We start from the raw sequence: 18,069 nt of genomic DNA on the forward strand, positions 1-18,069 counted from the left end.
TGAGAGTAATAAGACTGCAAATGAACATTAAATATATCTAGCACAGGGCACGAACAATTGTATTTCTTCCCAAGGGAAGAAACACGCATGTTTCTGCCCGCTGTGAAGGGATTTGTGAATTACTAATTCGCTAGCAGTTGTTTGCAGCATCGGCTTGAAATTAGCTTGTTTCGATGGGCTATAGAAACACTGAAACTTTCAGTTTCGATTCTGGTATCATGAAAACGAGATTTTATTCTTAATTTTTATTTCTTAGCAGGTTACGATAATCGTAAAAATATGAGATTATTTTTTTTTAATTCCCCATTCAATTCCCGACGAAATTATGTGCTTGGGAAATTTTTTTTAAGGGTACCACATATAAAAAAAAAAAAAATCGATTTTTAGTGCAAAAATCGATTTTTTTCATGATTAACTTCTAAAATTATAAAGCACAAAGCTTTTTTGAATATTGTACTGGTAAAAACAACGAAATAAATTTAGAACGCTCATATAAAAGTAATTGTTTACATATAATGGACTATATTTACAATTGTAATCTTTATTTCTAACTATAATAATTAAATCTGTATCAAATATTATTGTTTACATAATTCAACTAGTTTTCATATACCCTCACAGATTTGAATCACGGTGGAAACACCGTGGAAGTGTGAACACCGTGGATCCACCGTGGTTACACAGTGGTTTTGTTCCATTTTACCACCGTGTATACAAAGTGTATCCACTGTGACTACGCTGTGTATCCACCGTGATTCCACGGTGGCTTTGTGCGATTTCACCATCGTGGTTCCACGGTGTATCCACTGCCTAATCACAATGGAAACACCGTGTACACACAGTGGTAAAGCCACCGTGGAATCACAGTGGATACACCGTGTAATCACAGTGGTAAAATGGAACAAACCTACGGTGTTTCCACCGTGATTCAAATCTGCGAGGGTAATTTATACTTTCCCGCTCACCTTTCAGTTCATTCAGAAACCATGAGATGGCACTGTAATTCGAAACTGGTAACATTGTTTTTCGTTTTCATGAAAATCCACTATATCTGCCGATAACCTCAAAATTACGTACTGTGACATTCTGATCAGAAACTGGTCATGCCTTCACTTGCATTCAATAGGTAATTTTATCTGGTTATTTAAAGTGTTGCATTTGTTCAAAATTCATAACAAAAAACGAGAGGAACTCCGAAACATATATAATTTGATGAAGATGTTGAAGATTTTTCAACGATTTTTGATCATCCAATTGTAGTCGGTGATATTTTATGTTTTAATTGTCGTTCCAAAAAATACAAGAAACCGAGACTTGATGAAGATCAGGATACAGCATAGGAGGATCAATTACCTTCAGATTCGAGTGAATTATTGGAAAGAACTGAATCAAAGCTGTCACCGATGACTTTGTCTCAATCAAGTACTAATGATCCATCATTTAATTTAGAGTTTGTATGTGATGATGATACAGAAGAATGTATTGAAGTTCAAATTGAAAGAACAGTTGCAACTCATAGATATTGTTGTGTATGATCTGTTTCAAACCGGAATATGGTGGTTGTTCCTCAAGATGCCCGTATGCAATGCTTTATTAAAAAAAGAATTTTTATTCCGGATGGAAATCGATGTTGCAGTGATCATCTCATAAAAAAGCGCTTCTATGCTGAAGATTTGAATTTATTAACAGTTTATTCTAATTGGAGTGTTTTAAAATCGTCAGAATGAACTAAAATGAGACCAGCAGCAATACTCAATACTTTATTTAATAAAAACAATGTCACTATTGTAACTGATGAAAATAGCGACGAGGACTAGCCATGAGTTCATAAGATTTTTATTGTTAACAGATAAATTTACTTATCCAAATAATTAAAGGAATAAGAAAATTTTATAAATTTTTTAGTGATTTTTGGAAGTCTGTATTTTCGTGAAAAATGATGGTATCGAAAAAATAAAAAAAAATTTTTTCCGAAAAACGAAAAAAAAAGGAAAAAATTCTTGTTTTATCTAGTTTTTTGCAAAAAAATTTTTTCTTCTCTTTACCTTACATTTACTTAATAACTAACGTGAAAATGGAAGAAAATCCGAAAAAAAATAATTTTTTCATTTTGGTAATGATTACACAAATTAAGGAAGAAAACTTGTTCCTTTAATTGTTTTATAAATCTTTGAGCAATTGGCCCGGACAAACGGTTCAATAGATCAATCTGAAAATTTCCAGGGTTTTTGGCGGTACATTGAGCTGTAAAATCACCTGGCAACATTGTTTTTTTTTTATCGATATTTACAAAGTAGCGATGAGTTGACTAAAAAACCAGAAAATAGCCATTTTTTGTGGGTTTTTTAAATTAATATTAAGGATGGAAAAAAATTTTTTTTCGAAAGAAATCGAAAATAGAGCTTGTAGGGTATTTATTCAAGTTTCTCAAACTGCCCTTTAAATTACTGTGTAACCAATAGTTGCTGAGATATCAATAACCAAAGACAAAAGGATCCTTTTTCATTTAAAATCTGATATCTCAGCAGCAAATTGTCGTACAGAGAAACCAAAAAAAGAAAATTATAGCTGAATAAATTTCCTAAACGAGCCATAAATTGGTTTTTTCGAAAAAAATTTCGCCGGCCCCCTAGACCTAAAAAACAAAACCAAAAAATTTAGAAAAATTTTGTCTCGACCTATTTCTTATGATTCCGCAAAAATTGTGGCTCAAAAAATTATTTTGCCGAAAGATCGTTGAACTAAAGATTTTCTACTTCAATTTGCTTTTTTTATTTTTTCGATACGATTATTTTTCACGAAAATACAGCCGTCCAAGAATCACTAAAAAATTTATAAAATTCTCTTGTTCCTTTAATTTTTTGGATGAGTGTATAATTAATACATTTTTTTATAGTTTATAATTAGATATTAATATTGACGTTATTGAGTAAAGAACAATTCCTTTTATATGAGCGTTCTGAATGTATTTCGTTGTTTTCACCAGTACAATATTCACAAAAGCTTTGTATTTTATCATTTTAAAAATTAATCATGAAAAAAAATCGATTTTTGCGCAAAAAATCAATTTTTATTTTTTTTTTTTCGATGTATGGTACCCTTAAAAAAATTTCCTGAGCTCATAATTTCGTCGGAAATTGAATGAGGAATTAAAAAAAAATAGTCTCATATTTTAACGATTATCATAACATGCTTAAAAATCAAAATTAAAAATAAAATCTCGTTTGTTTTTAGGTTCTTACGGACAAATATGGCTCTCATTTTTTTTCCAAAACGCTACCATTATGCCCCAAAACATATCCGGTTACTAGATCATTCGATTAACAAGACGCAGAGAATAACATTTTTTTACTAATTCTCAGTATTTTTCGATTTATTCAGACGTAGTAGTAGATAAAAATCTTAAACTTGCTGTATCGAAGTATTTCATGGGTAAGAATATTTCCTAAAGTTATGAGCCCGATTCCTTTCTGGGACTGATTCAGTATTCTTATCGTCCCAGGGCCTTACTGAATTATAACATAAAAAAATAAAGTTAATTATTACTTTAAGTAAGCCTTCTGAGCACGTACGAGAAATAAAAATAACAAAATGTGCTTTGTAGACAATTGGACTTGAAGGTAAGAACTGAAGATCTTGTAAATTTCATATTTATATCTTGAATTTTTAGAAATTTTAAAAGATCAAACAAAGATTTCGTGAATAAAGAGGGGACTGTTCGGGTATATTTTTAGCTTTATTTCTTTTATGATATGTACATTTCGTTTCTGAGTAACATTAACTGCTTACGTTAAACAGCCGAGATACTACAGTAAATTATAAAACACAAAAATGAAGTAAAAAACGAATATTTTCAGCACCGTGCCATTAATGGCAGGTATAAATTGAGTGAATTTTTCTTCGTCTTATCAAAACTAATACCATTTCCCTTCAAAATGCCACCTCAAACTTGTAGATATTCTAAATAGGAAAATTTTTATAGCCTAAATTGAAAAAGCATAAAGAGACATTTTTTCAAAGGGTTAATCCAGATAGGCAAAAGTAGGTGCTTATAAAAATTGAACGAGCGTAGATTTTGTTCTTTAGGGTCCTAAGGAACAGTCTCTGAGAGATAGAGCAAAATCTAAAATCAAGTACTTTGTCAATCAGACGATTTCATATTGAATGAATCATCCATGAAAAAGGTTTCAGTTTTTATCTAAAAGGGTTTCTATTAAAGGTATAAGGGTTTAAAGTTCTACCCACTAATACATTTTAGGATAGTCCTAATTATTTGTGAGTATTCAAGAGCATTCTACAATGTACCAGAACATCTCAAACCATTTTTGAATGTTTGCGAATAGTCTGGAGCGTTCGGAAATATCCTGGAACATTCGAAATCATTGGGGAATATTCCAGAATGATCAAGAGAGTTATGTGGTGTGGTAAGCTCTCTTTGCCCCACCCATGAAGAAGGTTCCCGTTGTTACCGGAGGGATTTGCTTTTAAACATCCAAGGACTGAAAGTTTCACCTCTAGAAATTTCTAGAACAGTTTAGATCATTTAAGAGTCTTTGAGAGCTTTCCACATTCCAGAACATCCCGAACATATTGGAATGCTGAGGAATAGTCTTGAACTGTCGGGACATCCCGGAACATTCCAAATGATTATGAATATTCATTTCCTCAGCATGGAAAAGCTATATATTGTGAAAAGTATATAAAAAAATATATGGTGGATATGTGATAAATATATAGCGGCAAAAATATCTGTATGAAAAATACATGTTTTTTACATATATCGGATTATATATTTACAATAATATATTCTTGCTATATGTAGATAGTATATATATAATTTATAAGTATAATATAATAAACTTGATATATACTTCCATATATTTTGACTCATATAATTAGTGATATATGGTCTCTATATAACTGATTATATATGAAAGAATTCATATGTTTAAATATATGGTTCGCAGTATATTGGAATTATATTTTTCCAATTTACTACAACTTACATTCTTCGCAAAATATTGAAAATTTTATTTTTTCAATATACTTTTTCAATTTCTACACAATTCCACAAAAAAAAGTCAAGTTCAATATTTTTTTTTCTTTTCATTGACCTTACATTTACTGAATAAGTAATGCAATAACCTAAGAAAAGTAAAAAAAGTGTCATATATTTTACAATATACTGGAAACCATATATTTTGCAATATACTGGAAAACATATATAAAAAATACAAAAAATACTATATACTAATTAATATACTACTTTCAATATAATATATCAATATAAAAAAAGATATATTAAAATATACATGTAAAACATTCATAAAAGTCATATATTGATAAATATATTGGTAATATATTCTAGCAATATATTTTCATTCAATATATTATCATATATTAATACGGCAAAAATAGTAATATTATTTTATATATTATACAATATATCACATTTTAATATTCATATATTTTATCATTTATGTTTTCACATATAAAACTTTTTCATGCGGGTAGCTTGCTCTCGAGTCAGAAATTCAAAAAATTTGTACTTATGGGGCATTCCACACCAAATCGAATACTTGGGAATCCGAACCACTTCGATTCCATTCTGCGTACGACAGCAATGACAGAATTATTAAAGGATCTGACATAATCTCCAAATAGATCAAAATACTTTTATGGAATAACAAATTCAAACTGTATAAAATGTTATATTCCATCTGCTAGATATGTATCTAATACATCAGAATAATAACAATCGATAGGAGTAACTAGACTTTATTCAATACATCATCTGTAAATTTCGTTTCAAATAAGTCAAGATGGAAGTGTTATAATCGCAGTGCATTTCTCAATAGGTTGATATTATTAAGAAAAATAGAATATTAGCATACATTTTCTAATTCAAGCTGGTTAAATCTCCAAGAATACTTCAGAAAACTTACAAATATCAATATTTAAGAACTCAATTTTCCAGAAATAGTCTGAAATACCTTCTTTTTCAAAGTTAAAATTGAATAAAGTAATTTTTAAATGAAAACGACTTAAGTAGATGTGATATAATGTATTATGTAATAGTTGTTTTTTTTATTTAATCTTGATATTATTCATCAGGTTTGATATGTGCAATTATTGGAGAAGAGCTGAAGGAATCTCCACTGAAAGGGAGTATAGACGATATTCAAGATGTCATGCTACTTGAGTTTGGACTTGACGGACCAAGTCATAGCATCATTCGTAAAATTCGACAGTCAGAGGTAAAAGAAAACTATCCGCAATTTTGCATGTCCTCAATTAACAATAAAACAATGAAACTCCGAAAATCCGTATTTTCTGAATGAATTTAACTTTTTCGCAATAGTATTATTAAATAACTTGAATTTTCACGTATAGTACTAAATTTAGTAGTCTTTAATAATGATAGTATAATATAGTATCCAAGAGGCGTTGTGTGATAAATTGTAAGAAACGATCATTAATAAGAAGGTTGGGCCTGGTTAGTAAGGCACTAAGAAACCAATGCGAAACAACGATTATGGTCAATTATTATATTGTCAACCAATTTTATGAAATTCCATAAAGTTTTGGCGAATTTGATGAAGTCTGACGAAATTGTTTATAGTGTAGTAGAATGATTTCAAATTCCGTAAAATCTTTATACATAAAATATAATATATGAATTACGATGTAATTATACTAAGCTCCATGAAAATTTTTTTAAATTTTATAAATTTTTATGGAAATTCAAGCTTGAATCCAGTATAAGAAAAAATGATCCGATAAAAAATGTTTAGATCCAAGCATGTATGATTGGATCCAAACAGTCAGATATGCTTGGATCCATATTTTGGCGCGATCCGAGCGGATCCAAACAGATCTGACAATATCCAAAGAGATCTTACTATATCTAAATATATCCAAACAGATCTTAAAATATCAAAAGAGATCCAAACAGATCTCACTATATCCACGAATATATGTGGATCCAAGCAGATCTGCGTAAGTGACGATCTTTAAAGAAATCTATATAGATTTAAGCACATATATCTAAAGAAGTTTCACTATATCCTAATGAATGCATGTGTAAATATATTGTACGTTAGACCATTCTAAAAACAATATCTACTCACATTTTGGATCTTATTGCTATTACCTTTTAATGCTTTTGATGAACCTAATGTATAACATATGTATGAAAAGTCAATTGATATTTAAGTAAAAAAAAATAGATGAGTACTTTAGAACTATTGATACTTTTATATTCGATTATTAACGTTTACATTTAATTACATATAATCAAAAAAATTATAAATATTTTCGTAAACTTCTATCTATTACATGGGACTGAATATATTTTACTCGCTTTAATCTATATAGTTAACCGTAAACAGATATAATACTACCAATGTTTAATAATTTATTTTCGGAAACATTTATATCTGCTTAGATAAAAGTTTTCAATTTTTGTATATTACTCAGATATTCGTGTATAATTAGACAAAAAACTCTGTATTTAATGTCTTATTCGCAGTAGAACCCTGACAGTTTAACGATTCAGGAGTCTTACCTGTATTAAAATATTATTGGATCTGATCAAATATGACTGCATATAGACAAACATTTTTGGATATAATTATAAATTCATGGATATACGTATATCTGCTTGGATATGAATTATTTTCGCATCTATATACCCACATACATACAGTTGGGTCTGAGCAAATATAGCTATATATACTTGTATATGTTTGGATATAAGCATATCTGCATGGATATCAATTTTTATATATGCTTATATATAGTTGGATCTGAGCAGATATATTTATGTATGCTTGGATGTGCGTAAATCTATTTGGATATCAATCTTAATACATCTCTATATCTGCTTATATACGATTAGATCTGAACAGATGTAATGATAAGGTGAGTGACCCCTCTACCGGCCAGTTAAGCGTATTTTTTTTCGAATTAAGAATTAGAATCTAAAAAGACAACTCATGTATAAAACAGTGATAGAACCTTGAAGCGTATACATTTAACTTTAAATTAAAAAAAATATATGTAAAAATATTTCTTAGAAATTTAATAATAAATGAAAATAACTTCAATTCCTGATGTCCCCTCTATTGGCGTAGCTGTTCCCTCTATCGGCCACCTTTTGGATAAAATTTTAGCCGATCGGATGTATATAATTGATTTTCATCTATTATAAATATTTATATTTATTTTGACATTAAAAAATTAAATTGACTATTTTGGATATAAATGCTAATAACTTCAAAAAAAATAAAACTAAGGTAGCCGATAATGCATACAGAGGTAATTTTCTTGTATCTATATTCGGCCACCCTATTTTTATTATAAATTAGGTAAAGATTAACACAAAAATTAGGTAAATTTTTTTTTGTAAGCCCAACTAACTTGTTGTGTTAAATTTAACTTAAAAAGTATCCCTCGCAGATTTGAATTACACGGTGAGTTTGTTTCATTTTACCACCGTGTATACAAAGTATATAAACTGTGATTACGCGGTGTATCCACCGTGATTCCACGGTGGCTTTGTGCCATTTCACCACCGATGTTCTACGATGTATCTACCGCGTAATCACAGTGGAAATACCATGTATACACGGTGGTAAAGCCACCGTGGAATCACGGTGGATACACCGCGTAATCACAGTAGTAAAATGGAAAAAACCCCACCGTGTTTCGACCTTGATTCTAAACAGAGAGGGATATTAAATCTACATTTTTTTTAATGTAGTTTTAATCAACTATTACGTGTCAAATGAGCTAATGTATTTGATTAAAAATTCAACGCAAATAATTAATTATTTTGACTTAAATTGAGTGTGAATGTAACACACGTCTAGCATTGAATTTAACTCAATAACTATGTTAAAGTTACATTGTTTCAATGTTGAAGAATGAAAAGTTGACTTACATAACTAAAATATTAATTCGACATAAATTAATTCTTAAAATGTTATCATAGGAATTCTATAAATTGTACACGGAAAGAAAATTCCACTAAAATTTACGATGTCACCATATTCTTATTTATTTCATATCTATCGATTGTATTTTTTGCTTTTTAAAAAATACGAATATTCGAACTTCATTAAATAACTTTTTTTTTTATTTGTAGTTAAGTCAAGTTAAGAAATCAATCAATTTTGGGATTTTCAGCAGTAAAAATTTCGCTTATTGACATAATAATGTGGAAAAAAAACCATTACTGACGGTTATATTCTAATTTATTTGATATCGATCATATATAATTATTATATTTTATATGACAATGTAAAAAAAAAACCATTAGTGATAGTTATATCCTTATTTCTTGATATCTATCAAATAAATAAGAATATAATCGTCAATGATGGTCTTTTTCAGATTATTATGAAAATAAGTGAAATTTTTACTGTAACGGGGTAAATTTGAATTCACCGCGTACAAGTCGAGTCAAAATAAAATCTAGTCTACACACAGTCGATCACGTGACCTTACCACTCTGGATGTTCCGGGTAGGTTGCGACTAGTCGTCCGGATGTGGAAATTTCAGATGCTCGAGCTTCAGTTTCCCCCAATTAGAATTAAGTAGGAGCCCGAAGATGGCCGAAGTCGAGTGGGAAGCGAGTAATTATAAACTGGAACTGGGACGTGAAACGACATTAACCATCGGAACGACCGGACCGTCGAGACGCACAAGATCATGTCTGACGATCTAAGATCCGGCTCTGAGAGGCCGTTATCACATCCAGTGGCGCCCTTTGATGAAAGGACAACCAGAGTAACAGCATAGCCCTGTTATATTTGGCGCCCAACTCATGAAAAAACCCCGTAATTAATTGTAAGAGAGGTTGAAGAGTTAATTTCTAAGTAAAAATCGAGGAAAAATAAATTAAAAGCAGTGTGACATGGGCACTAGAAAATTCGAAGTTTTAAAAGTAGTGTGTCGTGGACTCTAGAAATTTGAAAAAGAGTAAAAGTTAAAATAGTGTGGCGTGGTACAGTAGAAAAAGTTATTTTGGCAAATTGGTTTTGAAAAATTCTATCAATTACGTGATTGCTTAACTTTACTTAACATGAAAATCAAAAAAAAAAATTTTTTTTTTTTAATAAAATTCAAAAACTCATATATTTGTAAAAACAAAAAACACAGTTCTGCAAATTTCAGGATCTTTTAAAATAAGTACAAGGTATTGTACGAAAAAAAATTGGGCCAAAAATGTAATGTCGATCGTCATTTTTGACAAATTTCAAGAATTCAAGATTTAATAAATTTGTCATTTTTCAAAATTTTTTCTTGGAATATTTTTTTTCATAGCTTTAAGTATCCCTTTCAAAAAAAGCTATGGATCATTATTGTAACTATCATAGTTTTCGAGAAATTGAAAGAATAAAGTTGAAAAACTGGAAAAATTGCAAAATATTTAATTTCGCATAACTTTTGAAAAAGAAATTTCAAAATGTTTTCCTTTGATAGAATTGCATTATATAGTGATAGGAAATTTCTGACCAAAATTCGTCCAAATCCACAGGGCTCGATTCCAACCATTGGTCGATTTGGCATGGAATAACCCATTGTAAGGGTTTGCCCTGGCTTCCTCGTACCAGGAAGTTCGGACGATCCTTCTTAAAATGTTCGAGTGGATGCTGAGCACCGGGTTCGGAAATGCCTGATATAGCCGAGTACGCAGCTCGATTTAGGATAGGGAAAAAATTAGTTAAAATAATTAAAGAATAAATATGAATAGAAATAAAATTATTTTATTACAATTAATTGTTTGTTTATTTAATATAAATAATTAAAGCTAGATTCTTTGTAAAGATAATTAATAATTTTTGCTGCAGAGAACTTAAAAGAATCCTACTGCGCATGCGCGACACTCTTCCATCAGGTGCCCGATATTTCTACTCAAATACCCGCGTTTCCAAACCTCAATCTTAACTTTGCTTTATTATTATAAATTAATTTTTAGAATTACTAATGACGGCTTTAAATTTAATTAAGAAATTCGTCAATAACGAGGAAAGTCCTGACGATGAGTAAATTTTAATAATTAAAAGGTTCTGCATGCACAGCGATTAAATAAATTAAATAAAAATAAATTGAATACAAATAAATAAAAACAATTAAATTACTTAGGAAATTATCCCACGTGTTTGACAAATTCGAAATTTCCAGAATTATCGAAATCTTCATTCGAAAAAACTTACATCAACCTGTCCCAGGTGCTTGGCCACAATCCCTCTTTCTCCTGGACAAAAGACTGGAAACGACGACCGAAAACTTCACTACGAAGAAAAAACTTGACTTAGCAAAAGGCGTCTGCCTGACAATTAAACTTTTGTAGTTCGCTTTTTATGTAATGAATTTATTTTTTAATGAATAGTTTTCTCACGTTAGCTAGATACTTCACAGGTCATATATCGACCATAAATTACAATATCAAAAGATGCGCGGGAGTATTTAAATGAAAGAAAATTATATTTTTCTGTACATCTCCCCCTCCCAAAGAAGATAAGACACTATGACAACTCACTCATCCTCTTCATGATTTCCAAGCGCAGGAGCTGGAGTTAGTTTTGAGATGTGGAAAAAATTTGACTCGGATTTTTTATGGTCAGTGTTTATTTTATTAATCGAGTTTGATATTTTTTCTACGATTCTATAGGGTCCGATTCTCAGTTCGTCGAGCTTTCTCCTATTCAGTTTGTTTCCATTATCCACAAAAACAGAATTACCAACTTCGAAGTCCACATGTCTTCGATTTTTATGGTACATTGTCTTATTGTGATTGGGCGATCTGATAGTGTTTTCCAGAGCTTTTTCCCCATTCTGGATCAGGTCACACTCGGTCTTCTTAAGTTTTACTTCGTTTGGCAAAATTACAGAATCTGTACCGTTTAGTAGATATTTTGGGGCAAATCCAGTGACACTGTACTCCGTTTCGTTATAGTATTTTACACAATTTTGTGCTATGGTTCTCCATGTTATTTTTGTGTCATTTTCATTATCTTACATCTAATTTTATTGACTAATGTTTGATATAATATTCCGTTTAAGCCATTTGAGAAAGGGGAGTTCACTGCCGTGAAAATTATTGGAATATTCTTTTTATCCAAAAATTTTTCAAATTCTCTAGAATTGATACCTGGGTATTGGTCTGCGAGAATCATGCCAATATAGTTAGTTTATGTGCAGTATTTCACAAGTTTTATGAAATCTTCTGCATTTTGAGTATTTGATGTCAAAATATATGCGTATTTAGTAAAATAATCTGATAGCAGGTGCAAGTACCTTTTTGTTGACCTTGAACCTCCAAACCCAGTAATGGTATCAATGGAACATATCTCAAAAGGTTTTGTGGCGGGATCCAATTGGGACATTAACATAAAATATTTATTTTGTCCTCTTGATTTGTTCTTTATACATACTATACAAATTTCACAGACTCTTTTTATGTTTTTTATCATATTTTTTGCTGTATACCACGTGCTGATCATTCTTTGCATTTGTTTAATTCTTATTAGGGGTGTGCGAATACTCGAAACTTCAAATTATTCGAGGCGAATCGAATCGAACAATTCGATTCCAGATTCGCCTCGAATATTCGAGATGTTCGAATAGTTCGAAAGGTCCAAATAGTTTGAAGGATTCGAATAGTTTGAAGGATTCGAATAGTTCGAAAGGTTCCAATAATTCGAAAGATTAGAATAATTCTAAAGATTCGAAGGATTTGAATATTTCGGGAGATTCGAATAGTTCGAAAGATTCGAATAATTCGAAAGGTTCGATTAGTTCAAAAGGTTCAAGTAGCTCGAAAGAACTCCCTAAAACCATATAGAAAAAAACGTTTTTTTTATTTTCCGTCAAGTTATGACCTCTATAACGTTTTTATCATATTTTAGGCCGAATTATTTTGTAACGAAAAAATTAACTAAACGGAAAATTAAAAAAATAATTTTTTCGTTGCAACTTTTTTTTGGGTGGTTTATTTTACCCTACATATTAGTCTAATATATGATAAAAACATTAGAGGTCAAACCTTGACGGAAAATGAAAAAAAAATTTTATCTAATTTTTTAAGGGGGCCCTCGTGCCCCAGGTTCCCCTAATAGTTTTTTGATTTTATAAAGCTATAAATACTAAATTTCTTAGATGCAATAATATTATTTACTGACGATTCGAAAAAATTTCGAACTATTCGAATCTTTCGAACTATTCGAATCCTTCGAACTATTCGAATCCTTCGAACTATTCGAATTTTTCGAACTATTCAATATTCGACTCGAATATCGAATCGAATCTAACTATTGGACTCGATTCGATTCGAACAAGATTCGCACAGCCCTAATTCCTATGTGACCTAGGTCTGTGTGTACATTTTTGATGAATTCTATACTAAATTTCTCTGTTAGAATTATTTTTTTATTCTTTACTCTTTTGTAATAAACGTTGTTTTTTGTTATTAGCTTCTCTTTTCTGCACTGTATCTTTTTATTTTTAACTTGATCCCTTAACATATCTTCTAGTTTTATCATGCTGACTTTTTTTGATTGCTCATCCAGATTTTCATATGGTTCTAAGACTGGGTTCCTGCTTAGGCAATCAGCTTCGATGTTGTATCTTCCTGGAGAATATTTAATTTGGAAATCATATTGTGACAGGTAGTATGTTAGATCTCCTAATTCTTCATCCGTTCTGGATTTTATATTCATGTTCTCCAGTGGCTTGTGGTTTGAGAAGACAGTGAATTTCGTACCTCTCAACAAATGTTGCCAGTATTTTACACATTCTTTAATTGCTAGGCATTCCAGGTATATAGCTTTCTATCTTTTTTGAACTTCATTCAATTTTTTTGAGAAATATGCAACTGTTTTCTCTTCATTATTTTTTTGTGGCTGCTTTAGGACTGCTCCTACTCCTAGTATACTGGCATCTGTGTATATGTGGATAGGCAAATTCGGAACAAAAATAGTCAATACTGGTTGAGAACATAATATTTGTTTCATTTCATCAAATGACTCTTGACATGCCTTAGTCCAGTTAAAGGTTTGTCCTTTTCTCAAAGGGTTATGCAATGGTTCCAATTTTATTGCGATTTTTGGCACATATTTATGATGAAAGTTTATTTTCCCCAAAAATTGTCTCACATTTTTTTGGGTTTTTGGCGTAGGAAAATTTTTTATTGATATCAAGTTGTCTTTCAGTGGTCTAACAGAATTATTCTGTATTATATGACTAAGGTATTTAACTGAATTGGCTGCAAACGTGTATTTAGAAAATTTTAGTCTTAAACCTTCACTTTTAATTGCTTGAAATAGCTGTCTTAGGTGTCTGACATGGTCTGCAAAAAAACCTGAGAATAATAAAATATCATCGATGTAACATACTGTGAACTTTCCGAGCTTGTGTTTTCGTATAATGTAGCACATTATTCTCTGGAATATCACTGGTGAGGTTTTTAAGCCAAATTGCAAACAAGTCCATTGATAGTGACCCTCACGTGTGACAAATGTAGTTTTGTATCTGTCTGTGATACGTAGAAATGTTGACCAAAATGCTGAATTCAGGTCCAGTTTGAGAAGAACTTGCAATCTCTTGTTTTTACTATTAGGTCCTCAATAAGTGGGAACGGCTGAGATTGAGGGACAACAATTTTATTTAAGTCTCGAAAATCTATGCATAATCTGGATGTTTTATTTTCATCTCTTTTATAAGCTAATGTAACTGGAGCTGCAAATCGACTATACGATTCTTCTATTATATTTTTTTCCAATAATTTTGCAATCTGGTTTTCGATCTCTTTTTTATCTTCAATTGTGCAACGATATGGCCTTTTACTGCAGTATTTTTCTATTATCAGTCCTATGTGTGCTTCATAATCCGTTACCATTCCGATGTCATATTTGTCATTTGCAAATACAGATTTATTCTCCAATATTAAATCATCAATTACTGACTGTTCTTGATAGTCTAGATGATTTATCCAAATTTTGAAGTTTTTTTCACTGAAGTTTTCGTTGAAGTTTATTAGGTTATCAGATTTTTTTTCCTTAGAAATTACGATATCTGATTTATTTGTTTCCTTAGAAACTATTTCACTTCTTCGTATAGGAACTTTCTGACTGATTTCTAATTTTCCATTTTGAATTAAGTAAAACTTTTTTATACAATCTAGCCCAATAAGAAAATCGTAATCGAAATCTTCCTTGTCTATTACGAAGACATCAATTTTCTTCTCAATATTAAAAATAGTTTTATCGAGTTTTATTATGTCATTTACCTTTTTAACGCCATTAATCGTTTTTAAATTAGTATTGTTGAAATAACTCAATATCTGATTGTTTATCTTCAAAAATCTTGAATTTATCAGTGACACGTTAGAGCCCGAGTCATAGATTCCAAATAGTTCAACCTTTTTATTTAATACTACTTTTACTTTAATTGATGGCGGCACTATTAGTTTTTTTGGTCCTCACATTGCAGTTCACATTCCAATTCTGAAATTTGACGAGTTTCATTTGTTTCCTATCTCTTTCTTTATCATTGTTTATTTTTGATTTGAACCAACACGAATCTTCTGAATGATAGTGCACACCTTTTTTTAATTTTTCACAAATGTTACATTTTTCTTTCATCAGCTTAGTATCATCTTTTTTCTTGATGAATTTCTTCTTTGTAACCAAATGCTCTACCTTACTAAGTTCGTTGAATAAGTCTTTTGTTTCTAGAACTTCTTCTTTGTTGATCCTATCCGTTATAAAATCTGGTAAGCCAGCAGCAATTATATCAATTAGGGTCCCTTGATCGATTGTCTTTCGTACTTCAAGTAAAAGTTTTTCTTTTTTTATTGCATATTCCAATAAAGATCCTATTTGATATTTGAAAGATAAATCATACTTGCTAGTGGTCCAACCTTTATTAGCATAGGTTTGCAAAAAGTTTTATTTCCAATCTGTCCACTCTGACTGTAAACTAAGTTTGATCATCATGGGAGAATACCAATCAGTGCATGATTTTTCTAGAAATAATCTGAAAATTTCGATTTTTTCCTCCTCTTTTACTATATCAAATCTTGCACATTCTTTTTCGAATGCTTCCATCCAGTGATATGCATTCATATTTTTTCCATCAAATTTTTCGATCACAAACCTGTCAACCACCTTTTAGATACTTTGCATTTCTTTGTTTTGTTGTCCTTCAATTAATTTTTCTAAAATTTTCATTATGGGCTCTTCTGACTTCTTTTTATTGACATTAGCCAATTGTTCTTTGGTAATTTCTTCAAGGAATACGTCCTGAATTATCATGTTACCATCTTCATCACGATATGTTCCTAATATACCATCTGTTACTTTTATCCATACATTTCTAGATTGATTTTTTTTTTAATGTATTTATTACTGTAACGAAAGTTTTAAAAGTGTAGATATGTTTATGAAGTGATGCTACTTGATATTCCTCAGGGATCAGGAAAATTCTGTCATCTTGAGTGGCAATTGAGGTTATAGGAATATAGCTAGACTTTCCGTCCACCGTTGGTTTTGCTTGAAACGTAAATTTCAATTTTTCCATTTTCTGACAATAAGTGTCGTTTTATAAGATATTAGTTTATAAGGTGAATTTTTATAAGGTATTGTTTTTTAGTGATTTGGGTGACACAACCTTTTTAAACACAATTGAGATTTCTCTGTAAGAAAAGGTATTTATTTATAATATTTACACGTGTAATTTACTTAAATGAATGAATCTAGCAACAAACTTTACCTGTAAGATAAGAGACGACATTTAATGTTACTAATTGCAATGTCGATTCCAAATTCACAATTAATTACTTGTCGAATCCAAATTCATAATAAATTACAATACCAAAAGATGCGCGGGAGTATTTAAATTAAAGAAAATTATATTTTTCTTTACATATATATATATACTGTAACATAAATTTTACTTATTACTCGATCAAACAAAATTGAACAACAAAATTACACCTTAACATTAACTCAAAAAAAAATTACTCAAATGCTCGAACTCAAAATACACAAATCGGGGACTACGTTACACTTCGCCTACCGTTCACTCCTCTCATTTCCTCCAGATCCTGACGGGCGCCAGCCGACTTTTATTTTCCCGGTATCGGCAACCGGTCTAACCGTACACGTAAATTAAAAACTAATATCTAAATCCTTTGAAGATGAAAGCAATGAACGGTGGCAGCAGTATATCCTGGTGCACTCAGTATGCTAGGTTGTGGAAAGAGAATCGTGGTTCTTTGAGACGTGGAAGAAACCGATTGATTAAAATAAAATTCAAACAAAATAAAGAAAAGAAAACTAAGTAAAATACCCTAAAGATGACGTGGGTGTGACGCGGAGGGCCTTAAAGGCCCGCGATCGAGTACTCTGGGTCCATCAGACAAATAAATACCTGAGTATGACATCGGGAAAACTTAACATACGTCTAGATAATTAATAAAATAAAAATAAAATAAATAATGCGGTACATCAAGACGACAAAAATCATGACAAACGGCTCCAAGAGCACAATACCCAGAGCCACAAGCTCCAAAACGACATCAGCCAAGGGTGCGGTCAAGGCCTAGCTTCGGCGCTCTCCGACTCACCTCCCCTCGCTCCAAAACTCCAAACTCGACTATCAGGTCTGCTCGTACTCGAGCAACTCCGAATCCCAACTCTCTGACACCATGGTCTTCCCTCAACTGCTTCTCTCTATTCTCCCAATCCATTCACTCGCACGCTCTACTACTAGCAGTCACACTCACATCCTCGCTTCTTCATCCATTCTTCCCCCACCACATACAAGGTGGACTTACGGGTCTTTCCGCAATATCACTCCCCGTGATATCCAAACTTAGCGAATTTTTGGCTTCCTTGAGCATCGCAAACGAGGCCTGCCATTCCCAAATAAACCAGTCGTCATCACTGGTTGGGAGGCACGTTATTTTGGCCACTATCAGCGACACAGCTAGACATCCCCCGTTGAATCCACGCTCAACCACACAGACACTCCAAAACATACAACATAACGTATACATA

General features: G+C 31.3%; 2 protein-coding genes across 3 annotated transcripts in view; one reads left to right on the plus strand and one right to left on the minus strand.

Moving 5' to 3' along the window:
- The window catches only part of LOC103571360 (dystrophin), a 257,760-nt gene that overhangs the window by 194,810 nt on the left and 44,881 nt on the right, over nt 1–18,069 (minus strand). The window lies entirely within an intron of this gene.
- The window catches only part of LOC103575416 (uncharacterized), an 89,789-nt gene that overhangs the window by 37,615 nt on the left and 34,105 nt on the right, over nt 1–18,069 (plus strand). Inside the window, exon 2 of the mRNA XM_014442607.2 lies at nt 6,115–6,257. Coding sequence (XP_014298093.2) covers nt 6,115–6,257 — 143 coding nt within the window. The remainder of the gene's footprint in view (nt 1–6,114; nt 6,258–18,069) is intronic.

This window comes from Microplitis demolitor, chromosome 1 (genome assembly GCF_026212275.2).
Source record: "Microplitis demolitor isolate Queensland-Clemson2020A chromosome 1, iyMicDemo2.1a, whole genome shotgun sequence".
Classification (NCBI taxonomy): Eukaryota; Metazoa; Arthropoda; class Insecta; order Hymenoptera; family Braconidae; genus Microplitis; species Microplitis demolitor.